Source organism: Leptosomus discolor, unplaced genomic scaffold (genome assembly GCF_034619465.1).
Source record: "Leptosomus discolor isolate bLepDis1 unplaced genomic scaffold, bLepDis1.hap2 HAP2_SCAFFOLD_27, whole genome shotgun sequence".
In the NCBI taxonomy this organism is placed as follows: domain Eukaryota; kingdom Metazoa; phylum Chordata; class Aves; order Leptosomiformes; family Leptosomidae; genus Leptosomus; species Leptosomus discolor.
In genome coordinates, this window is record NW_028237782.1 from 4,368,366 (window position 1) to 4,393,017 (window position 24,652).

Consider the following 24,652-nt stretch of genomic DNA (forward strand, 5'->3'; position numbering starts at 1 on the left):
GTATATATGTATCTGTAAGGGGGCATTGGGTTGGGTATGGTGTAGATGGTAATAGAATAAGGGGTGGATTATGTCCTGGGTTACAGTGTAAAATGTGCCAAAAGGAAAAAAAATATTCTATTACCATCTTCAGGAGCTGTTGAGACCAGGTGGGGCGGTGCTCCCTGCCTCCCCCCTCTGGACTATCTCCTCTTCATGGGCACAACAATGCCTTATCGCCTGACCCATCGATAACTCGCTCCTGGGCTATCTCCTGTTCATGGCCCATCAGGGAACTGCCTCACAACTCCCCATCCCATTGTGAGATGCTCCGCCCGGGGAGGGGGGGGAAGGAGCCAAGCAGTCCATGCCAAATAAAAACGGAGATTTTGAACACCCTAGCAGCCTTCTTCCACTGGATTCCCAGAGGAGCTTTTCCCCCCCACTGGAGTTCCAGAGGACAAGAGCTACCTACCTACCACTGGACCTTCGGAGGAAGACCAGACCCTTTTACCTGATCGTTGCTTCAACACAACTACACCCATCGCTTCAGGAGGACTGCAGCCAGCATCTTATCGGACTGCTACTGGCACCCTAACAGGGTGTCAGGTTATATTCCTGACTCTGTCAGTGTAAACCAGTGGGTTGTTTGTTTTTTCCCTGCCTTGTGTTATATATATATATATATATTAGTAAAGAACTGTTATTCCTATTCCCCATATCTTTGCCTGAAGGCCCGTTAATTTCAAAATTATAATAATTTGGAGGGAAGGGGGTTGCACTTTCCATTTCAAGGGAGGCTCCTGCCTTCCTCCGCAGACACCTGTCTTTTCAAACCAAGACAAGGGGAAAGATACTCGCTTTGAATAATGGCCTCATTAATAGCTTTAGCCTTAGGGTCTGGCTCACTGCGGTGGGTGCCCAGATGCACTGTGAGCCCCAGGACTACCGGCCCATGCACCACGAGGACTTCAAGGAGGACCTGCGCAAGTTCCGCCGGAAGAGGCACAGCGGGGCGGGCGAGCGCAGCAAGCGGGAGCTCTACAGCCGCCTCAAGAACTTCTGAGGGACCCCCGCAGCCCCCTGCCCTCCCCCCCCCCGGGGCAGCTAGCGCTCACCGTCGCCCAGCCCAAAACCTGGTGGCCCCCACACACAGACACACACACACACACACAGAGCTCTGTGCTGGGTGCCCTGCCCAGCATCACCTCCCTCAGCAGCTGCGGGGTGGGGGGAGGGGGGGAGGGGGGCCATGGTTGTGGGTTTTTACCCCTTTTTTCCACTAAACAGGCTTTAGGTTTTACACCAAATGGTGGCTGGGGGCTGTAGCATGTGGGCGGGGATTGCCTAGGGGGGCTCAATCCCTGCCAGGTTGAACCTTCCTCTGGGAGTGGGGGTCAGGCTACCTCCCCTCCCCAGCATCAGGGATGGGGCTCGGGGGCTGTGGGGCAGCCCCCCAAGCCAGTGCCCCCCTTCCCCTTGCACCCTGGGCTGGGTGGGGGGTGGCTGTGCCAGCTTTGGGAAAGCCACGGGGCTGCAGCACATCCCCCACCACCACCCCCCCGAGCCCTGGGGGGTGCCATGGAGCTGGGCAGACCCTCTCTGGGAGGCTGGGTGTCCCCAGGGAAGGTGGGGACTCCCCCTCTCCGAGGGCTGCGATCCCCCCTCAGCAGAACTTAATGGGCAGAACTGTTACTGAAAAGCACTTAAACCTCCTTTGCAGCCAGGGGGGCTGCAGGGGGTGGGGCTGGGATGTGCCCCTTTTACCGGTCACTGACTATTTGAGGAGTTCCTTGTTGTGGTGGTGTTTTGCCACCCCGTTGGGTACCTTTGGGGGGGCAGGCGGGGCTTCACCCCCACCCCAGAGTGGCTGCTGCCAAAGCACCACATGCTGGGGGGGGGGGGGAAGTGCCCCTGTGCCCCCATGTCTTGTCTGTTTTTATTGTTTTTTTTAACATTTCTGGTTAATAACTCAGTGAGGAGGGAAAGCTTTGGCTCTGGTCTGTGACTGCGCTGCGAATCTGAGGGGCGTCGGGGGGTCCCCCCCTGCTTTGGGGGTGGGGTTGAGGCGCTTGGGGGAACGGGAGAGCTGTTTAAAGGGGTGATGGCTGCCCTCTGGTGCTGGGATCACAGCTGGACCAAGCCCCTCAGGGCTGTGTGTGGTGCAGGAGGAGGGGTGGAGATGGTGGGGTGACCGTGGGGTCCCACAACTGGGACAGTGGTGTGTGGTGGGGGGGCACCCCCACCTCGGTTGTTGTGCCCCTCATGCTCGCCCTGCCACTTGCTGCCCCCCACCCCCACCCCAGGGTGATCCTGTGTCCCCAGGCCCTGTCATACACACCACCACCCTACCCCTCCCCCGGGTGATCCTGTGTCCCCCAGGCCTGTGACACCCTAACGTGCGGAAAAGACTTTACAACCCGAAAGGTTACACAGTAGGTATGTTTATTGCGCGCAGATGCACGGGGGATCGCTCCACCACAAACGTCCATCCCCACTGGGGCCGCTTCTCCAGTATTTCTCCAGTTAAAACCTCACCTATTTTGAAACGCCTAGACATAGTCATGACCTGTCCCCAAAAAGGCCATTCCTTCCTGTCACTTGTCATTTCCATAAGCTCCGCCTCGGGCTTTTCCTCAGGGCGCTTGCGCAGTTCCTCCTGGTGGTCCTGGGCAGGGGTCTTCAGGGATGAAGGCCGTAGGTCTTCCTCACTCTGCACTCCTCCCCTCTCCCCTGGAATCTCTAATTTGGCTGAGCTTGCAGTACCAGACTGGTTTCAGCCTGGTCTGTCCCTGGGTGCACACCTGGCTATCTCCTTTTTGTTCTTGGTTAGAGATGGGTGTTAGCTAGCCCTCCTTAGCTCTTCTCTCCTCCTGCCTTTGACGCCTTTGAGCCATGAATTAGGTCCTTGTTTCTGTCTTTTCTGTTTCCTTTATCAGCTTCTTTCTCGAGCGGTTTGCAGGGGTTAGTGACTAATTGCCTACTTGCATGCATGTTAGTTCTGGGAAGCAAGTTTTAATAGGTTTAGCTTTTTTCTATGTAGCTCCCTATTAATATTTTCGATATATCTTCGCTTATAAAATATATTTTCTATATGTCCCCATTTCAATTCCCCCCTTTTCTGTTGGGTTAAGTGAATTCTTTTACTTGGCTATTCTGGTTGGTATAATGCTTCGTACATTGAAGTTATTCTTCTAACTATACGCCAAACCCACATATATAGGGTCCCTACTAGAAATAATAAAATAGCGGTAGCTATCAACAACACTACTATTGGATGCATTAGGACGTTGAAAAAGTCTGGTGGCTGAAGGTGACCACCCGAACAGTGTATCCCACCATTTGTGTTCTCCGTCCTTTTTGACCCTTTTCAAGACCCTACTTGCCTCATTTGCCTCATGATGAACAGTTATTAGAGTTTCCTGTCCATTATTCTTGGCTTCCTCTAATATCCGTATTAAGTCTGGGTGTTTCAACAATCTTTTTCTCACTGCTAAGTCTATCCCTATAGGTGTGGGTTCTAGTTCAGAAATCAACGTATAGTTTGATCTCAGGATTTGATGAGAAACCACAGGAGCAAAGTAGCTAAAGTCACATCCTGTGATGGTGGTACAATTACAAATACAGAAATTCGAGTGATTCCTGGTGTCTATTTCTACTCCTTCTACAGACACAAAGCAACATGTTGTTCTTAAACAAGCACAATCTTTTCCTGCATAGACGACAACTGGTTTTGGACTGGCATTCGGGCGAATTTCAAGGTGACAGACCTTTTGGTCGGTATCCAGCAAATGTCTTGTGCCCTCATGGTATTGCTTTCGCAGAGAAATCCCTGTTGCTCTCGTACAACGCAGGATTCTAAGTCAACTGTTTGCCATTTGTTCTCTGTCTTTCGGGCCCATGTCCTATGTTCCAAAGGATAAAGCAAATTTTGACCGTGATTTATTCCCAAGGCTATGATGGGATGTATTACAGTCACTGATGCATTGTGGATAGTTAACACGAGGGCAGTGGCTGTGTGTGTGGTGGGGTTATAGGTAAAGTTTACCATTTCCCACCAGGACTGGAGCTCTCTTTCCCTATCAGTGGCACTATCCCAAACTGTCTTCTGTATCTCCGTGGGGAAGACCCCTTCCTCTCCTTCCCTTACAATAGGTGCAGTTATTGATTGCTTCTACAGCTGGGCCTGGTTACAGCTCAGGGCCAATGAGGTATTACTTTGGAGCCCTCCAATTGCATCTATAATGATATTATGATCCCTTATGTTTGTCCGTTCCCAGTCGGGTAAAACTTCCGACACCAACCATTGGTGAGCTCCTAGAGCTAATAGGGAGGATTGTGATGGCTGTTGTAATTTGGAGAGATCAGCAGTAGAGGCAGCTAATTTGTTCATTATCACTTCTGAATCTGTGGTATGTAGAACCCCAAGTCCTGTCCCTAACACCCCAGCTACATCCCTCGGTATTCGCCTTTGAAAAATATCCAGTCTCCTGCGTAGCCAAGTGGTCCACCCTTCATAGGAAGTCCGTAAGAAAGGGGAACACAATGGTTGTATTTCTGAAACATTAATTTGCATCATCAGTTCCACCCTTTTTAGAGACCACTCTGGGTTAAATAATACTTGTTGCTGACCTGTATTTCTGATGACATACGGACCAATCTCATAAATCTTAGATTCAAGTTTAGTTTGGGTTCAGACTGTTTGAGTGCTAGTATCAGCTGTATAGGTTGTGCGGGGCCCCACTGTCGTACAAGGTACAGCATCTATCTTCAATTTCAATGGTAATCCGATTTCACCACGTGCCCAGACCCAGGTTACAAAGACAGGTTGTGTTAGAGTAAAATTATGCCAACAATCCAAGAGACTGCAAGGCTTTCTACTTGTTGTGTTTGTTATTATATTGGATACAGATATCTGGTTTGCCCTTTTGTAGGAAGTTCCGTTAATTCCTCGGCATCCTACGCTTATGTTTTGACCCAGCATTCCCTGCAGTTGAGGCATCGTTCTCTGAAGGTCTGTGCTCCAATAATTTTTGGGGTACACTTCATTTTTATGCATAACCACGGTGGCAAGGCATAAGCTTTTTCTATCAGAGAGCGGTCCCATATCCCCAGTATATTCAACATGAGCTTGGGTCCATGGCCATTCTGGGGTGTTACTATTCGACCCTTGGGTTACAACAACTGTAAATACAACAATTTTCCTGACTAAATCTTGGCAGGCCGAGTTACTAAACACTTCTGGGTGCAATATACTCATTTCGCTCGGCGGAGCTTTAGTTTCAGTTCATCCTCACCCTGTGTTACTTTCCAAGGAGTTTTAGGAGCTTTCTTCACTCAGGAGTGGTGAATCCAGGCGCTTTGTTCCCTGCTCTTGATTGCCGTGAAAGAGGTAAGAAGCACTTGGTACGGTCCTTCCCACTGTGGCTCCACAGTTTTCTCTGCAACAGACTTAACATACACCTAGTCTCCAGGTTGTATGTTATGCACTGGCCCATCCAAACCCCTGCATCGGGTTCCAAACACCTATTTTTCAATTTTACGAAGCTGTTTCCCTAATGCCACCATACAGGAAGTCATCAATTCTTCACCAATTTGTGAAGAGCTTCCCTTTTGTACCCCATAGGGTCGCCCACATAGAATTTCAAATGGGCTTAGGCCTTCTTTAGCTCGGGGTCTAGTTCGTATCCGTAGCATTGCTAGGGGTAGAGATCGTGGCCAGGCCCAATTGGTTTCTTGTCCTAATGTAACAATCTGTTGTTTCATCAGGTGATTCATTTTCTCCACCTGGCCACTAGATTGTGGCCGGTATGGAGTGTGTAGTTGTCAATCTGTCCCTAGATGGTGGCTTATTTTTGGCACAACTCTGGAGATGAAGTGCGGCCCTGTATCCGAGGACATCACCGCTGGGTCTCCAAACCTGGGTATGATTTCTTGTAGCAACACCTTGGTCATCTCTCGAGCTTTAGCTGTTCTGCATGGGAAGGCTTCTGGCCAGCCTGAAAAGGTATCAGTTGGTACAAGCAAGTATTTATACCCCCCTTTTCTAGGAAGTTCTGAGAAATCACTTTGCCAATGTTGTCCCGGACAATTCCCTTTCCCAATTTGGCCCATTTCTGGTTTTGGGACAATTTTTGGATTAGTCTGGAGGGAAAGGTCACATTGCTGAGTCACTTGTCTGACAGTGATGTATAAATTTTGAGCTGTCACGTGTCTGATAAGGTATTTGTATAATGCCTCCGCCCCCCAGTGCCCCTTCTTGTGTTCCTTCCGGACCAATGGCCAAACCGTATAAGAGGGGACTATGAGTTTCCCATGTGATGTTACAGCCCACCCGTCCTCATTGTACGTTCCTTCCAAAGCTGTGATTAACTTTCGATCCTCCTTAGTGTATTCTGGCTTACCTTCTAGGGTTATCTGTCCGTCTGGGACTAGTGCTCCCTCTACCTTTACTGTTTCTTTAGCTGCCTGTTTTGTCTCTCTGTCTGCCAGTTCGTTTACTCTTTCCAATTCAGTGCTCACTTTCTGGTGTGCCCTAATGTGCATAATTGCCACTTTTTCAGGAAGTTGGACTGCATTCAAAAGTCTTAAAATTTCCTTTGCGTGCTTGATAGTCTTTCCTTGGGAGTTCACCAGTCCTTGCCCCTTCAAAATTGCTCCGTGGGCATGTACCACTCCAAAGGCGTATTTAGAATCAGTCCAAATATTCACAGCCTTTCCTTCGGCCCTCTCCAGGGCTCAAGTGAGGGCTATGATCTCGGCCTTTTGTGCTGAAGTGTCAGCCGGTAGTGGTCCAGATTCTATTACCTTTTCAGCAGTGGTGATGGCGTACCCAGAATGTCGTTTTCCGCCCAGGATATAGCTGCTCCCATCTATGAACCAGTGCTCTACCCCATCCATGGGGGTATCTTTTAGGTCCATGCGGCTAGATTACGTGGCCTCAATCATCTCGAGGCAGTCGTGGTCCACTGGTTCTCCAGTCTTCCCACTAAGAAATGAAGCTGGGTTGACAATATTAGTGGTCACAATCTCAACATCGTCCTGCTCGACCATGAGAGCTTGATATTTCAGGAATCTCTGTGGGGAGAGCCAATGTCCCCCTTTTACTTCAAGGGCTGTAGACACTGTGTGAGATAGGAAACCAGTCATTTTCTGACCCAGGGTAGACTTCTGAGGTTCCTGAACATTCAAGATGACTGCTGCTACCGCCCTTAGGCAGCCAGGCCACCCTTTGGCAGCAGCGTCCAATTGTTTGGAGAAGTACGCCACAGCTCGTCTGCATGGTCCCAGGTCTTGTGCCAGTACTCCTAACGCTATTCCCTGCTTTTCATGGGAAAACAGGAGAAATGGTCTACTCACATCAGGGAGTCCCAGTGCAGGTGCTGACATCAGGGCGGCCTTCAGCTGATGGAATGTCCGATCTGACTCAGCATCCCATTGGAGGTGACTTTGACTGGATTTTATCAGGGAATACAGTGCTTTGGCCAGCAGGCCATAGTCATGTATCCAGAGCCGGCACAACGCCATCATTCCCAGGAAGGTCCGCAGTTCTTTTACAGTCTGTGGCCGAGGGGTCTGTCATATGGCTTCTTTCCGGGCTTGCCCCAAGGACTGTTGCCCTGCACTGTTCTCATACCCTAAGTATGTAACCTGCTGCAAAGTCACTTGTGCCTTGTTTCGGGACACTCAGTACCCCTGAAGCCCAAGAAAAGTTAATAAACTTACAGTCCAGGTGACACAGGCTTCTCTGGTTTTAGTTGCAATGAGGCTGTCATCCACGTATTGTAACATTTTTCCTTCTTCCGATGGTGGTTCCCATAATTCAAATCTTTCGCTAGTTGGTTCCCAAAGATGGTAGGGCTGTTCTTGAAACCTTGTGGCAACACCATCCACGTGAGCTGGGTCTTCCGACCGCTCTTGGGGTTTTCCCGATTGAATACAAAACCTTTCTGACTGGCTTCATGGAGAGGGAGGCAAAAGAAGGCATCTTTTACTTCTAAAACTGTAAACCAAACTAAATCAGGAGTTAAGGTGATTAGCAAGGTATGTGGATTGGCAATCACGGGGTATAGATGCTCTGTTATTTTGTTAATGGCCCTCAGTTCTTGGACTATTTGATACGCCCCTTCTGGTTTTCAGACCGGGAGAATGGGGGTATTGAACTCCAAGTCACATTCCCTCAATAAGCCTAATTCCAGGAACCACTGTATTTTTGGGCGAATCCCTTCCCTGTCTTCTTTCTTTAGTGGGTATTGTTTGATTCTTACTGCTCTCTGTCCATCCTTCAAATTTATTATTATTGGTTGGGCATTTTTGGCACGTCCTGGGGCATCAGTCACCCAAACCCCCGGGTAGACCTGATTAATGATCTCCTCGTCGATTTGTCCTTCTATGGGAATATTCACCAAAGACAAGCTCATTATTTGTACATCTTGATCATCATTTACCTCCAGAGTAATCACACCCTTTTTGAATTTTATCATGGCCTCCAGCTGTTCCAATAGGTTCCTTCCCAACAGGGAATTCGGTGAATTTGGCATAGACAAAAATTTATGGATGCCTACCTGCTTGACCAGTTTATATTTTAATGGTTCAAAAAAATAAGCTTTTTCACTCTGGCCAGTTGCTCCCTTTACCATGACATAGTCATTTCCTAAAGGCATTAAAGCTTGATTCAAAACTGAGTATGTTGCCCCCGTATTCAACTAGAAACTCCTTTTTGTTGTTGTTGTTTTTCTCCTAATTTCATTGTAATCAATGGATCCTCTAATCAGTCCATCACATGTGCGATCGTTTTTCTTGGGTTATCGCGCCTCCTAGTGTTCCCCTGACGCTGCCTCTCCGGACATTCCCTTTTCCAGAGACCAGTCTTTTTACATATAGCACATTGATCCCTGCTCAGGGGCGCCAGTCCACGTCTCATCCTGCATTTAGGTTTCCATTCTTTCTCTTCTCTAACTACTGCCACCAATTTGCCTAGACTCTGCTTATAATTGTCCTCTCTGTTGCTAAACACCCTCCAAGCCTCTTCCAATAACACTTCCAAGTTTCGACTATCTGGTGGACGTAATTTTTGTCATTTACGTCTGATATCATTCTGAGATTGTCCTAGAAATAGGGATACCAGATGTTGTATTCCCACTGCTGACCCGGGGTCCAGGGGTGTATGACGACGCATCGCACCCCTTAGTCTAACCAGAAATTTGGAAGGGGTCTCAGAGGGACCTTGTTTCACTGCATATAGCACTGCCCGATTTACAGATTTTGGAATTGCCTTCTCCATTCCTTTCACTACCCACTCTTGGTATGCTCGTAATCTCTCCACAGCAGCTGATCGATTAGGGTCCCAGTTTGGGTCCTGCAGGGGAAAGAATTCTTTAACATCACCCCTTTTTATCTCATAATATTCGTTTGCCAAATCCCCGGCAGTTTTTATAAACAACTGTGTTTCTGTTTCGGTTAAGCAGTCCAATAACAGTTGCATGTCATTCTAATCGGGCCTGTCCTGTTTTATTATAAACTGGAGATTTTGAGTAACGCCTACTGGGTCACTGCGATATTTTTGGGCAGCATCTTTCCATTCCTTCAGATCGTTACAAGAGAATGGTATTTTGACTCTTACTGTTTCTCTATCCGGTCCAACTGCGTCCCGGAGAGGAGCTTGGAGAACTGTTTTTGTAATCTGCCTTCCCCGGGTTCGGGAAGATATCGGGCTATCTGGTGGGGAGGAGGGAGGATGTGGAGGGGTACGGACCCTTTCTAAGTCCTCATCTCGCCCTTGTGGCTGCTGAGGGGGCCTAAATAGATCACTTAGATATTGTTCTGATCCAGGGTTAGTTTGACTTTTCTCTGTACACCTTTGGCCAATGCTACAAGCCGAACAGCATCTTTTTAGTTTATTTTTGTTCTTGTTTTTGTTTTCTTTTTCTAATGCAAGGACCTTGGGGTCTTGTGGGGGTACTAATCCACAGTCCCTTTGCCACTCAGGATTGTCCTGGACAACAAAGAACAGATCAGCATATGTTACTTCATCCCATTTCTCTTCTCTCCTCAGAAACAACATTAACTGTAAGAGCGTCTTATAGTCTAACGTGCCACTTTCCTTAGGCCATTTTGCCCCATCTTCCAGCTTATAAAGCGGCCACCATTGATTGCAATACTTAATTAACTCTTTCTTCTTTTCTGTGCCCCCTTGTCCTGTTCTATCTTTCCAATGTGTCAGAACACATCCTAAAGGGTTTTTTCATAAGGTTTACTCTTTCATCCCCCCATCTTTCCTTTTTCAAACATGAACACTTCGCTTATCTTTTCCTTCCTTCTCCGCACAACTCTACTTTCCACGGACCAACATTACTACTTATCAATATCCACGTATTACACAGACGTATCAAGGATGGGCACGGCACTCCTTATTCATACTTCAAGTTATTACACTCGCTTCGCTCTTCTCCGGCCGCCTCAGTCACCCCAGCTCGGAACCGCGGATAGAGCTCCTCACTCACTTCGTACGTCTCACTCACTCATACACTCAGAATGTCTGGACAGTTTTGATAGTAACGACAGGAATTATAATCGCAGGAAGCTTCAACTAACATATAAAGCCATTCACAAACAACTCATGTTGATCCCCGGGCAAATCATACCATTACCTCCCCTTTTGTTGCCAGGTAACGGAGTCCACCTACTCATCCAGGGCACGGGCAAACCAACTTCCCTGGACAAGAGTCATAACCAATATCCCCTGGCAAGATTGTGGGGTTTAAGTTTAGTTATTTAGCCTTCCCAGTGAACACCCTTCTAAGTAGCTGCAAATATTGGAAAGATGACACGATCGTGAGAGGCCCGCTTATCCTTCTCCTGCTTCTTATGTACCAGTCATTAGCAGGTCCGTCCTGACTCCCGATGTTGGGATGCAGCGGCAACCTTGGATTTGCTCGATCTACTGCCAAGATCGCTAGCGGCCGCCCTGTCTGTCAGCAAATCCCCCTGTTACCATGCAGGGTACCCTCCTCCCATACGGGGACTATGCTGCACGCCAGATGTCTCTGCTCGATTTACCAGCTGCCCCGGACACGCGTACGACTTACAGGCCCCTCTCCCAAAACATACCGTTTGATCCGCGGCTTCAGGAGGTTGTTGTCTGCTCCCGCGGTGAGCGGCTGGCAGCGGAGGCTCCTCCGAGGAAAGTGCTCAGGGCGCGCCCAGGGGCGTCCGCTCCTCAGGCGATCCCGTAGCCGAGCAGAGAGCATTCTGGCTGGCTGGCCAAAACTAGCGTAGGGAAAAGACTTTACAACCCGAAAGGTTACACAGTAGGTATGTTTATTGCGCGCAGATGCACGGGGGATCGCTCCACCACAAACGCCCATCCCCACTGGGGCCGCTTCTCCAGTATTTCTCCAGTTAAAACCTCACCTATTTTGAAACGCCTAGCCATATTCATGACCTGTCCCCAAAAAGGCCATTCCTTCCTGTCACTTGTCATTTCCATAAGCTCCGCCTCGGGCTTTTCCTCAGGGCGCTTGCGCAGTTCCTCCTGGTGGTCCTGGGCAGGGGTCTTCAGGGATGAAGGCCGTAGGTCTTCCTCACTCTGCACTCCTCCCCTCTCCCCTGGAATCTCTAATTTGGCTGAGCTTGCAGTACCAGACTGGTTTCAGCCTGGTCTGTCCCTGGGTGCACACCTGGCTATCTCCTTTTTGTTCTTGGTTAGAGATGGGTGTTAGCTAGCCCTCCTTAGCTCTTCTCTCCTCCTGCCTTTGACGCCTTTGAGCCATGAATTAGGTCCTTGTTTCTGTCTTTTCTGTTTCCTTTATCAGCTTCTTTCTCGAGCGGTTTGCAGGGGTTAGTGACTAATTGCCTACTTGCATGCATGTTAGTTCTGGGAAGCAAGTTTTAATAGGTTTAGCTTTTTTCTATGTAGCTCCCTATTAATATTTTCGATATATCTTCGCTTATAAAATATATTTTCTATATGTCCCCATTTCAATTCCCCCCTTTTCTGTTGGGTTAAGTGAATTCTTTTACTTGGCTATTCTGGTTGGTATAATGCTTCGTACATTGAAGTTATTCTTCTAACTATACGCCAAACCCACATATATAGGGTCCCTACTAGAAATAATAAAATAGCGGTAGCTATCAACAACACTACTATTGGATGCATTAGGACGTTGAAAAAGTCTGGTGGCTGAAGGTGACCACCCGAACAGTGTATCCCACCATTTGTGTTCTCCGTCCTTTTTGACCCTTTTCAAGACCCTACTTGCCTCATTTGCCTCATGATGAACAGTTATTAGAGTTTCCTGTCCATTATTCTTGGCTTCCTCTAATATCCGTATTAAGTCTGGGTGTTTCAACAATCTTTTTCTCACTGCTAAGTCTATCCCTATAGGTGTGGGTTCTAGTTCAGAAATCAACGTATAGTTTGATCTCAGGATTTGATGAGAAACCACAGGAGCAAAGTAGCTAAAGTCACATCCTGTGATGGTGGTACAATTACAAATACAGAAATTCGAGTGATTCCTGGTGTCTATTTCTACTCCTTCTACAGACACAAAGCAACATGTTGTTCTTAAACAAGCACAATCTTTTCCTGCATAGACGACAACTGGTTTTGGACTGGCATTCGGGCGAATTTCAAGGTGACAGACCTTTTGGTCGGTATCCAGCAAATGTCTTGTGCCCTCATGGTATTGCTTTCGCAGAGAAATCCCTGTTGCTCTCGTACAACGCAGGATTCTAAGTCAACTGTTTGCCATTTGTTCTCTGTCTTTCGGGCCCATGTCCTATGTTCCAAAGGATAAAGCAAATTTTGACCGTGATTTATTCCCAAGGCTATGATGGGATGTATTACAGTCACTGATGCATTGTGGATAGTTAACACGAGGGCAGTGGCTGTGTGTGTGGTGGGGTTATAGGTAAAGTTTACCATTTCCCACCAGGACTGGAGCTCTCTTTCCCTATCAGTGGCACTATCCCAAACTGTCTTCTGTATCTCCGTGGGGAAGACCCCTTCCTCTCCTTCCCTTACAATAGGTGCAGTTATTGATTGCTTCTACAGCTGGGCCTGGTTACAGCTCAGGGCCAATGAGGTATTACTTTGGAGCCCTCCAATTGCATCTATAATGATATTATGATCCCTTATGTTTGTCCGTTCCCAGTCGGGTAAAACTTCCGACACCAACCATTGGTGAGCTCCTAGAGCTAATAGGGAGGATTGTGATGGCTGTTGTAATTTGGAGAGATCAGCAGTAGAGGCAGCTAATTTGTTCATTATCACTTCTGAATCTGTGGTATGTAGAACCCCAAGTCCTGTCCCTAACACCCCAGCTACATCCCTCGGTATTCGCCTTTGAAAAATATCCAGTCTCCTGCGTAGCCAAGTGGTCCACCCTTCATAGGAAGTCCGTAAGAAAGGGGAACACAATGGTTGTATTTCTGAAACATTAATTTGCATCATCAGTTCCACCCTTTTTAGAGACCACTCTGGGTTAAATAATACTTGTTGCTGACCTGTATTTCTGATGACATACGGACCAATCTCATAAATCTTAGATTCAAGTTTAGTTTGGGTTCAGACTGTTTGAGTGCTAGTATCAGCTGTATAGGTTGTGCGGGGCCCCGCTGTCGTACAAGGTACAGCATCTATCTTCAATTTCAATGGTAATCCGATTTCACCACGTGCCCAGACCCAGGTTACAAAGACAGGTTGTGTTAGAGTAAAATTATGCCAACAATCCAAGAGACTGCAAGGCTTTCTACTTGTTGTGTTTGTTATTATATTGGATACAGATATCTGGTTTGCCCTTTTGTAGGAAGTTCCGTTAATTCCTCGGCATCCTACGCTTATGTTTTGACCCAGCATTCCCTGCAGTTGAGGCATCGTTCTCTGAAGGTCTGTGCTCCAATAATTTTTGGGGTACACTTCATTTTTATGCATAACCACGGTGGCAAGGCATAAGCTTTTTCTATCAGAGAGCGGTCCCATATCCCCAGTATATTCAACATGAGCTTGGGTCCATGGCCATTCTGGGGTGTTACTGTTCGACCCTTGGGTTACAACAACTGTAAATACAACAATTTTCCTGACTAAATCTTGGCAGGCCGAGTTACTAAACACTTCTGGGTGCAATATACTCATTTCGCTCGGCGGAGCTTTAGTTTCAGTTCATCCTCACCCTGTGTTACTTTCCAAGGAGTTTTAGGAGCTTTCTTCACTCAGGAGTGGTGAATCCAGGCGCTTTGTTCCCTGCTCTTGATTGCCGTGAAAGAGGTAAGAAGCACTTGGTACGGTCCTTCCCACTGTGGCTCCACAGTTTTCTCTGCAACAGACTTAACATACACCTAGTCTCCAGGTTGTATGTTATGCACTGGCCCATCCAAACCCCTGCATCGGGTTCCAAACACCTATTTTTCAATTTTACGAAGCTGTTTCCCTAATGCCACCATACAGGAAGTCATCAATTCTTCACCAATTTGTGAAGAGCTTCCCTTTTGTACCCCATAGGGTCGCCCACATAGAATTTCAAATGGGCTTAGGCCTTCTTTAGCTCGGGGTCTAGTTCGTATCCGTAGCATTGCTAGGGGTAGAGATCGTGGCCAGGCCCAATTGGTTTCTTGTCCTAATGTAACAATCTGTTGTTTCATCAGGTGATTCATTTTCTCCACCTGGCCACTAGATTGTGGCCGGTATGGAGTGTGTAGTTGTCAATCTGTCCCTAGATGGTGGCTTATTTTTGGCACAACTCTGGAGATGAAGTGCGGCCCTCTATCCGAGGACATCACCGCTGGGTCTCCAAACCTGGGTATGATTTCTTGTAGCAACACCTTGGTCATCTCTCGAGCTTTAGCTGTTCTGCATGGGAAGGCTTCTGGCCAGCCTGAAAAGGTATCAGTTGGTACAAGCAAGTATTTACACCCCCCTTTTCTAGGAAGTTCTGAGAAATCACTTTGCCAATGTTGTCCCGGACAATTCCCTTTCCCAATTTGGCCCATTTCTGGTTTTGGGACAATTTTTGGATTAGTCTGGAGGGAAAGGTCACATTGCTGAGTCACTTGTCTGACAGTGATGTATAAATTTTGAGCTGTCACGTGTCTGATAAGGTATTTGTATAATGCCTCCGCCCCCCAGTGCCCCTTCTTGTGTTCCTTCCGGACCAATGGCCAAACCGTATAAGAGGGGACTATGAGTTTACTTCCCTGCATGTTAGTTCTAGGATGCAAGTTTTAATAGGTTTAGCTTTTTTCTATGTAGCTCCCTATTAATATTTTCTATATATCTTCGGTTATAAAATATATTTTCTATGTGGCCCCCTACCACCAGCTGTCTTTTCCATGAGGTAATTTAGCTGTGCCTGTTCATCTCAGTGCCCTTGTTTTCTTTTTTCAGCTACCTGGTCGGTGATGAGCTCCGGGTGGTGATGGAATACATGGCCGGAGGCGCTTTAACCGAAGATGTTACCCAGTTTTGTATGGAGGAAGGGCAGATGGCAGCTGTCTGTAGGGAGGTAAGGGATCCCGCGTGTGCTTCCTCTCCCTTGGACAGGATGGTACTGGTGAACAGGTGGCAAGAAGATGAGGGATTCCATCTTGAGAGCTTTGTTTCTGCCTTGCTTTATGATATGGAGAAGAAAGGGCATCTTAAGTGAACTGCTACCAGTGTCACTGCACTTTCTGTACTCTGTGATTACACTCTTAAACACTGTTATTGCATTACTTTTTTTTACTTTTTTTTTTTGTTTAATTTTACTCTTCTCAACTTTTCCTCTTTAAACACGTGCCTGGAGCATGTCTGTACTGCATTCCTTGCCTGTAAAAGCAAACACGCTGGTGGCAGAATTTTAAAAGGACAGCAAGGCAAAGGAGAGACTCATTTGTCAGAGTCCTCAGCTTAAAAGGATAGCATTCCACCCAAAATGGTCTTTGCTCCTGAAAAATGACTAATATGCTATTTCCAAATCTGCTGTAGAGCCTGACAATAAAGTCACCCACCCAACAGAGATCCAGTTCACACCGAAGGAAGGGACTTTCTCATTTCTTGCAAACAGGACTTTGTCATATGGATGGAGATAGCACACTGATTGCGGCAGCAGCCATCCTGCCTGTGCTTTCAGGGGCTAGTCTCTGATAGTAATGGACATTTCTCTTCCCAAACCTGATATGCCTTCCTTCGGAAAGTTGTTACTTTAATAGTGTTGAAGCTGCAAGCTATTCCTCTTGACAGAGCAATATTCAGGCATTGCTCGAAATTCATCTGGAAATTAATTGTTTTAGAGGCATTTCCTTCTTGAGTGACGAAATCAGGTCATTAATTTTTACCCTCATGTTTCCTTTTTACCTCTCACTCCCTGCAACCCCTGGATTTCCTTCATTCAAAGCAAGGGATTCACAGGGACATCAAAAGCGACAACATTCTGCTTGCAGTGGACGAGACTGTCAAATCCAGGCTGTGGCATGGGGCTGCTTTGGACTGACAGCCAATTCCCCAGAAGGGATGCCTGTGGTAGTGCGCTGAGCACTGCTGCCAGCTCCGAGCACAGTTCCAATCTGCAGAGAGGCACAGAAAGGAGAAAGGTGTCAAGAGTGGCTTTGGTTTGTGTGTGGCCCTTCCAGAGAGAGGGCGTTACAGTCTAACGGTTCAAGTCAACAAAAGCCACTGCAGGGAACTTGAGGGGTGGGTTTGAAGTGGCCAATTCCACAATATTTCCGTGGCTACAGCACTGAGCAAACAGAGCACGGCCGCTTTTCCAGATAGATTCCACAACGTGTTCTCGGGCATTGAGTGGGGATTTCTTTTGCTCGCTTTCCTAATTCGAGCTGCCTTTAACACCACTTGTTTTTCTCCTCAGCTGCTTTTGGCGCCTGTGCTCGGCTCAGCCCTGAGCAGAGTCGATGGAGCACAGTGGTCGGGTCTCCCGACTGGCTGGCACCAGACGTGGTGACGAAAGAAGCCTACGGCCCCAAGGTGGACATCTGGTCGCTTGGGGTCGTGGCAACAGAGATGGCGGAAGGACAGCCTCCTTCTCTTGAGGAAGATCCTCTCAGGGTAAGGTGCACATAAAATCAGATACCAGTGTCTTTCAAATCTATCCCGTTAGTCCCCCGTGAGGCAAAAACCCAGCCACATTAGCTGGAACCAGTTCCCCCATGGCCCGCTTCTCAAGCTGTCACTGCAGCACAGCAGCATCTCCTGTAGCTTTGGTGAAGTCAAGGGGAAGACTTCCAAAGAGACGTGACTTGTAGCCAGGTCAGAGATGTGCCATCTGTGCCTTCAACTGGGCTTGAAATACCTTGTATGCATTTTGAAATCTCTTTGAGCTCTATCTCTGAGTGACAGCGATTTTTCAGCGGCAAGTTTCTCCAGTTGGGGAATTTTCTGAAAAGCATTCCGGCTGTGTCTGCAGGCAGAGAAGTCTTTTCAAACTCGGGTCAGTGCCGATGGCTTACCTGAGCCTTTCAGGAAGTGTCGCTGCTTGTAGAAATGCCATAATTACTCATTAGCAAATGACTTTCTAAAAATGGGTTTTAGCACAGAAACTTGGAGGAAACTCATGTATTTTTAATGTTTTGAAGTTTTCCGTTTCATCCTCATTCCTTAAAATGAAAGGACCAGCTCTTATCCCAAAGGAGTGTGTGAGAGTGAAGGCGTGTATACCAAGATAAAACCTCGTGACTGGTAGCTGGAACAAAGTTAGGTGCTGCACAGTTAATTCCCGATAGGGATGCAGGAATGTATGAGGAAATGAATTGTGACCGTGTGTATAGATAGATCGTTTGTGTTGAGGCTGGAATTGAAATCGAGCATGACGTGTAGCTTTTCCCATAGCAGTAAGGCTGTGCTCTCTCTGGTCTATGGCACCCAGAGTGTGTGCTGCAGGCCGAGAGAAGAAACAGCAGAAGGGTCAGGACATACCCCCAGGCAGGCTACTTAGGAAAGGAATACAACAACTACACCGGTGTCAGTCCTCCGCTCTGCTTGAACAAAGATTCCTGAGTTTTCTTGGAAGGCTTGTTTTGGTTTGGTAGGTGCCCGGGGTTGTTGGTTCCAGCGCACACAGGAGGAGCGGTGTGCACTGTGCCACCTCCTGAGGGGGGAGAAGAAGTAAAGAGGTTTGGGTTCAGCCTGATGCTGAGTAAGCTGAGTGCACCGCAGCTGGCAGGGTGGCAGTAGGCCTGTGTCCCTGGTTTGGAGGCTGAAAATTCCCAGCTTCCTTAACCTCAAAGGTTGCTTAGGGCTCCTGGAGAAGCCTCAGGTCAACTGTGAGGCAGGGAACTGGATTTTTTCTCTCTGATCAAATTCACATTCAGCCATTCCTGCCCTTGCCCAGATTATTGGAGATGCTCTTTTTCTCCCTACATGCCTCGTCTGCTGCGGGAGATGAGATCAGCTTGAGCACTCAGAGCTTCACGGTGTCTTCAGGTGCCTGAGTAAAACTGCAGGAGGTTAAAATCAGGCACCTGGACTTGGTCCCATCTGTGTTCACTTCCTGGGCTCTTGGGCAGAGCCTGTTGCCCCTGAGCTGGGAACAGTGAACAGCTTGTGATGGACCGCCTGAAGTTCCCCAGTTCCCAGCTGGTTTTGTGAAAGTGAATCATCCCCAGCAGGGACAGGATCCTTCTGCTGTTGTGTGTGGAATCCCAGAGTGCAGCGAGAGCTCTCAGCTGCATCCAAACAGGAGAGCTGATAAGCAAGACCTGTGTTTACAGGCCAGGTTTGTAGCTGATGGCACACAGTAGCTGTTAGGTTTAATATTCACATTTAGACCCCATCCAGGGAGTTCTGCGAAGCCTGGAAACCAAAGGATGTTCTTTCACATTTTTGGGAATGCTTGTTTTAACAGTGCAAGGCACACAGCAGCTTCCGTTCCTGACAGGAGTTGAAATACCTAAATGTACTCTAAGGGCGTTAAAGGATCATTGATCAAAGAGTTAACACCAGTCTGAATGTAGATACGATTGTTGTTTTCCACGTGTAGAGCAAACGCATCCCCTTTGCTCACGTTCTTTCCAGCCGACGCAGAACTCACAGGAATGAACCATTTTCCAGCCAAGAGTGGCCTGGATATTTCTGTGACGGTGTTTGTTTTCTCTCACTGGGATTTCCTTCCACCAGGCATATGCCTGGGGCCTGAGGGACAAATATTGGTGCGATAAATGTCCTTTGAAACGCTGCTTGGACCTCCCCAGTTTCAGTTTTAAAAATACCCAAGAAACCAAATCCTAGGCATTTCTGTTTGCTTTTTCATTTGTGAACCAGAGTGCCTCAGTTTTCTTCAAAACTAGAGCATGTTTTCCAAATGCTGCGGATCTTCTACAGTTTCAGGCTGCTAAGTCATCTGTGTGTTCTTCTGTCATGTATCTGGGTGCCCTGGATAACTTGAGGGTATCATTTTCAGAGACTGCAGCTGCAGCTGTATGCCAAATCCCTTCTTGTTTCTGGGTACATTAAAGAAATTGAGGAGCTTCTTGCCCCTTTGCAGCTACTGCAAACACTCATTTCCTTTGGACTGCACTTGCTTGTCTCTGCCAGCTGGATCACAGGAAAGCAAAAGAGACGTGACAAGAAGGTACTTGAGCTTCCCCTAGAGCTTTTGCTGTGGTCGTAGAACTATTGGAAAGGTGCAGTACCCAGCTAAAGATGACTCTCATGATTGGTGTTCTGTGAAGAAAGGAGCAGCTGAAAGAGCTCCATTTGTCCCGGCACTCCTGTTTCACAGCCAGGCGAATGGAGCCGGAATAAAATTCCCAAGGCTGGCGTGGGTGCTGTGTTCCTTTACTGCAGGAGAAGGGACGTCCCTGGGGCAGCACAATTTAAATGCAGTAAGGACAGGCGCTCCGGCTCACCGCTGTGCCCGGTGCCTGAGGTCAGCTGCAGATGGATGGGACAAGGCTGATTTTGTGACACTTCTCTTGTGGGAAAAGTAGAGAAACTTCCTTTTATTGTTTTTCCTCTAGGATAGTTCATTTGCCTTTTTAAGCCTGGAAATTTTCCTCTACCTTTAAGAGGATAAGAGCAAAGTCCCTTTGGCCACCGTCTCTTTAAATGCCAGTAGCGCAGAGCTGTTCTTGTCATGGCGGACATTTGTATGGAAGACTCCCGGGCCTATTGCTATTATTATTGCTGTATATTTGGGACATATTCTGCAAGTTTAGGTTCAAACAGTTCAAAACATTTGTCTTGCCGTTCTGAAGAACATCTTACAAAAGCAGAATGAACTCATCTGTCCAGCTTCTCAGCGTGTTAGACCTTGGTTCCAAGTGAACCGCCCTGGATAATGCTTGCCTGATGTTTTGCAAAATTACGTTCCAATTCCTCGGCATGAGGTCTGTCAGGAAGACTTGCTGATCTGGAATTTGGAGACTGCTGAAAGACAGAGTTGCGGGTGGCTCCTGTCTGCCCAGTTATGTGTTTTCTTCATAATATATTTGTGCACGCAGCTAACATGTCTGTATTGAAAATGAGGTTCCAAATGTTTCTGTTTATCCAAGGAATAAGCTGATGGATCTACTTGTTTTCCCTCTAGTTACCATTTTTATCTAGAACAGAGCGAAAAATCTGGACTACCTGTCTTTTAAGGAAGCTGTACTTTAGGGAGCCGTGAGCACTGCAGGGATGCATTTTATGTCCGAATCCTTTGAAATAATACAGCTGGACCAAGTTGACTCTTTAAAATAGCCAGGAAAGCTGGTGTCGATGCACAGAGAAGCCAAATGTGCTTTTGCTGATGGAGTTCCTCCTAACTAGGTCAGCCACTGCAATCAGCTGTCAAGGCAAGATCCCGTTGATGTTGGAGTAGCTGTGGCTGCATCAGAGGTTTTTTGTAGGTAGAGAAAAATCATCTCTAACCCTCTGCCAGGGAGGAAACTGGCACTGGAGGCTGGACCTTAAAAAATGGGCTCTCTGTGAGCAGTTCTGGGTAAGAATGAAACAGGTGGAGTCTCGTGTTTCTTGTCACTCTAGGCGATGGATCTGAGAGCGACCAACGGGACACCAGAGCTGCAGAACCCCGAGCAACTGTCCGCTGAGTATCGGGCCTTTTGGAGCTGCTGCCTGGAGGTGGACGTGGGCAGGCGAGGGTCTGCCCAGGACCTTCTGCAGGTAAAACGCAAAGCGGCTGCAGGTGAAACAGCTGCGCTGTGTCCTGGTTTTCTCATCAGCTGAGCTCGAAGGCATCAGATGGAGCCCCCTCGTGTTAGTCTCCACTCTCGGTGCTTTTCAGATGAAAAACCAGTGGAATCCTACAGTGGTTTGGGCTGGAAGGGACCATTAGAGGCCATCTAGTCCAGCCCCCCTGCAGTGAGCAGGGACATCTTTAGCTGCATCAGGTTGCTCAGAGCCGCATCCAGCCTGACTTGGATGTCTCCAGGGATGGGGCTTCTGCCACCTCTCTGGGCAGCCTGTGCCTGTGTTTCAGCACCCTCAGCGTAAAAGATTTCTTCCTTATATCTAGTCCGAATCTGGCCTCTTTAGTTTAAAACCGTTACCCCTTTTCCTATTGCGACAGACCCTGCTAAAAAGTCTGTCCCTGTCTTTCTTCTAGGCCCCCTTTAAGCAGTGGAAGGGTGCTAGAAGGTCTTCCCGGAGCCTTCTCTTCTGCAGGCTGAACAACCCCAACTCGCTCAGCTTGTGCTCACAGGGCAGGTGTTCCATCCCTCTGGTCATTTTCGTGGCCCTCTTTTGTGTTTTGGTAGGAAGTTCAGTTTTACAGGGGGGCAAAATAACTGCAGTGGAACGATAGCAGGTGCAGAGGCCTGCAATGGTGTTGGGGACTGGTGTATGCCGAGAGATGAGCAGGGAGGAACGCAGTGAAGTCAGTCCCAGCCAAGCGGACAGAGGTTTGGCGGTGGGAAGGAAGGGGCTGCGGGTTCTCCCTGTGAGCATCAGAGGGGCCCCGGCTTGTCCCTCCTGCGCCACTTGTAGAGGTTTCTGCTGCTGAGCCCCACTTGTAGAGGTTTCTGCCATCGAAACGGGGACGGCTGAGAAGGACTTGTCACAGCTCCTTCTGTTGCCTGGCCTAGTCGAGTAGATGAAAACTGCTGCAGGTTTGGTGCTAGGTTTTGTGGCAGATAGGGAGTGGCACCGTGTGCCCCTTGGCTGTGCCTGCTGTGAAGGTGCCAGCCAGCGCAGGAGGGGCAGGGCATGGGGTGGTAGACACTGCTGTCCCTGCAACCCAGAGCTGAGTGCATCAGCGTTCTGTCACTTGTCTCCCTGCTCTTCTCTCGACCTCAGTGGTCTTCAGAAGAACACATGGGCCTAAATATTGCTGGGATAAACATTTCCTAGAGGTACTGGAGTTCCTTGAGGAGTGGCTTGTGCCCCTCCTCTTTTCTGACCACTAAAAGAGCCCGTGTCTGTAGCAAACAGGAACCTAAGTGAGCATTTTGAGGTTCCTGAGAGGAACAAGGCCCTGGGACAGCAAGCAGCATTCCCAGAGCACTGGCAGGGCAAAATTGCCAGCAAGCTGAAGACACCTTGATAAATGGATTAATCGAATGACGGGCCATGTTGGCCTGGGATAGCAAGGGACTGGACTTGCAGGCGCAGGTGCAGGTGCTCCCCTCAGTCCCATTTCTGCATAGTCCTGGTAACCAGCAGAACACTGCTTGAGCCCGTCAGTAACTGAGTTTGGAAAGTAATGGTTCATTTCTTTTTTTTCCTTTGGGCAGCATCCATTTTTAAAGAAAGCCCAGCCTCTGTCCAGCCTGACGCCTGTGATCATTGCAGCAAAGGAAGCGATTGAGAACAGCAGCTGCTAGCGCTTCAGGGGGGCTTTCTCCCACGCCAGCTCAGAGCAGGAGTGAGAGCCAAACCTCTAACTTAACCCCTAACCCAACCCAGTTCCTCGAGTAAAAATTTATGGTTTGCCTTCTTCCTGCTTTTTGGCTCCTTCCTTTATTTTTAAGATGAATGACGGCTTAAGACAGAGAGGTAACGACCGAAAATGCTTTGCTGCCTCATCCCTTTCCAAGGTAAAGCAAACTGAGTTGGAAGGGTCTCTTCCTTCTCACCCTGTGAATAAGCTGTACATTCACTTTTAAATTGTCACTTGTTTCTTAGAGACGGAAAGTCCCTTTGACGGTTGTTATATTCTGGTATGGTTTGGAATTGGAGAAGGGTCTCCTGCATTCCTAAGCTGCCGACTGCGCTGCCTTTTCAGTACATACTCGCTGGTATGTGCCCAGTCGTGGTCCTTCTAGAGGAGGAAGAAAGTGAACCTGCATTTGCAACCAACAGTGAATGAGGGGTGGGGCAGGCAAGAGCTCCTGTGGAGAGACAGGCTTTCAGCTGTGACCATGCAGTGTTTTGTTCTTGACAGTGTGGTTTGTGTCACTAACTGCAATCTGTTTGCCTGGGTGAGAGTCTCCCTGAGCTGAAACAGCAGAAAGATCAGTCCGTGTGCTCAGAAAGGGCTCGTCTGATGCAAAGCTACCAGAGAAAGGTGAGGTGAGAGCGGGCCCAGCCTTGCTTGGTGCTGAGCCCCAGCAGAGCCCTCGCAGAGCCCAGAGCAGCCTCAGCATCCGCAGAGCCAGGCGGGAAGAAGGCGCTCGTGGAGGCAAGCAGCAGCAGACCAGCCCTGAATGGGTGAGCTTGGCCTGGGGAGGGAGTCGCCACCTCCCTTTGGTGCATAAGCTCCAAGAGCCCAGGGCCTGTCACCTGAAGTCCCTGCTTGCGCTGAGGGCTCCCGGGTACTTGGGGCTGGTGTGACCCCATTGCAAACATGAGGCAATAGTGGCAGGTTGTGTTTGGAAAGTCAGGCCCTTTTGCTGCTGCCCGTTGTGTGTGTCATTTGTCCAGCCCAGCCATAGGCTCAGGGATCGGCTACAGGCACTGCTGCTACTGCCACGGAGGTCAGGGAGAATGTGGTTGTTGGCCTCCACGGCAGCACAGCTGGTTGCTTAAGCAGCGGGTGCTGATAATGCCATGGGTAGGGGGGCTGGGGGTGTCCCTCGTCTGAGCGGGTGGAAGGGAGCTGCCCGCTGTCCTTATTCTGAAAAAAACAGGACCAAGCTTTGAGAAAGGAACTCTTGCTGACAGACCACTTGGTCCATCAGACAGAACATTAGGCCCTGGATCTGGGGAAAACTCAAGGTTTGCCAATCCTACGAAAATTTGGGGAAAAACAAGGCCGAAAACCAAAGCCAAACACCAGGGCCAGACTTGGGAAAGCAAAGGAAGGAAAAACTCCATCACTAAAGAGAGAAAAAGAAGGATAAAACACTTCCTTTGCTTGCCGTACATGAGCTGCGGGGGGCGGCCCCAGCGGCAGCCGCCGCCTCTGGAGCCCGGGCGGTCCCGGAGCTGCCCGCACAGCTTGCCGACCGCGGCTGAGACCGGGTCGGCTCTTCTACCCCCAAGCAGGCGCATACTGCCTGTAGCGGTGATCTTCCCCGGTGTACGTGTTTTGGGAAGGCCCTGGTGGCAAACGGCTGTGGAGAGCAGGGTGGCAGTGAACTTCCCAAAGAGGCCATGATGCCACGCTGGTTTTTTTCCTGCTGGCTGTGAGCAGGCAGCGCTCGGAGGCAGGCGCCACTGCCTGTCACGGGGCCTGCACACCCTCATCCCGCAGGCAGAGTGTTCAGCAGGGGTTTGTCAGGGCTGTCCGATCCCAGCTTCCGCCTCCCCTCCTGCTTGGAAACCCCCCGTGTTGCTGACACCCCCCACCTCCACCCCCCCTTGAGA

The 24,652-nt window shown here is 48.7% G+C and overlaps 1 protein-coding gene across 1 annotated transcript; it reads left to right on the plus strand.

Annotated features, from left to right (window-relative positions):
• Positions 1–904: 904 nt before the first annotated feature.
• LOC147412801 (serine/threonine-protein kinase PAK 3-like) lies at positions 905–22,728 on the plus strand. The gene is made up of 6 exons (XM_086480996.1): positions 905–1,011; positions 15,362–15,479; positions 16,317–16,416; positions 16,821–17,017; positions 20,933–21,070; positions 22,639–22,728. Exons 1-6 carry the CDS (start codon positions 905–907, stop codon positions 22,726–22,728), a joined length of 750 nt encoding a protein of 249 aa, XP_086337122.1.
• The last annotated feature ends 1,924 nt before the right edge of the window (positions 22,729–24,652 follow it).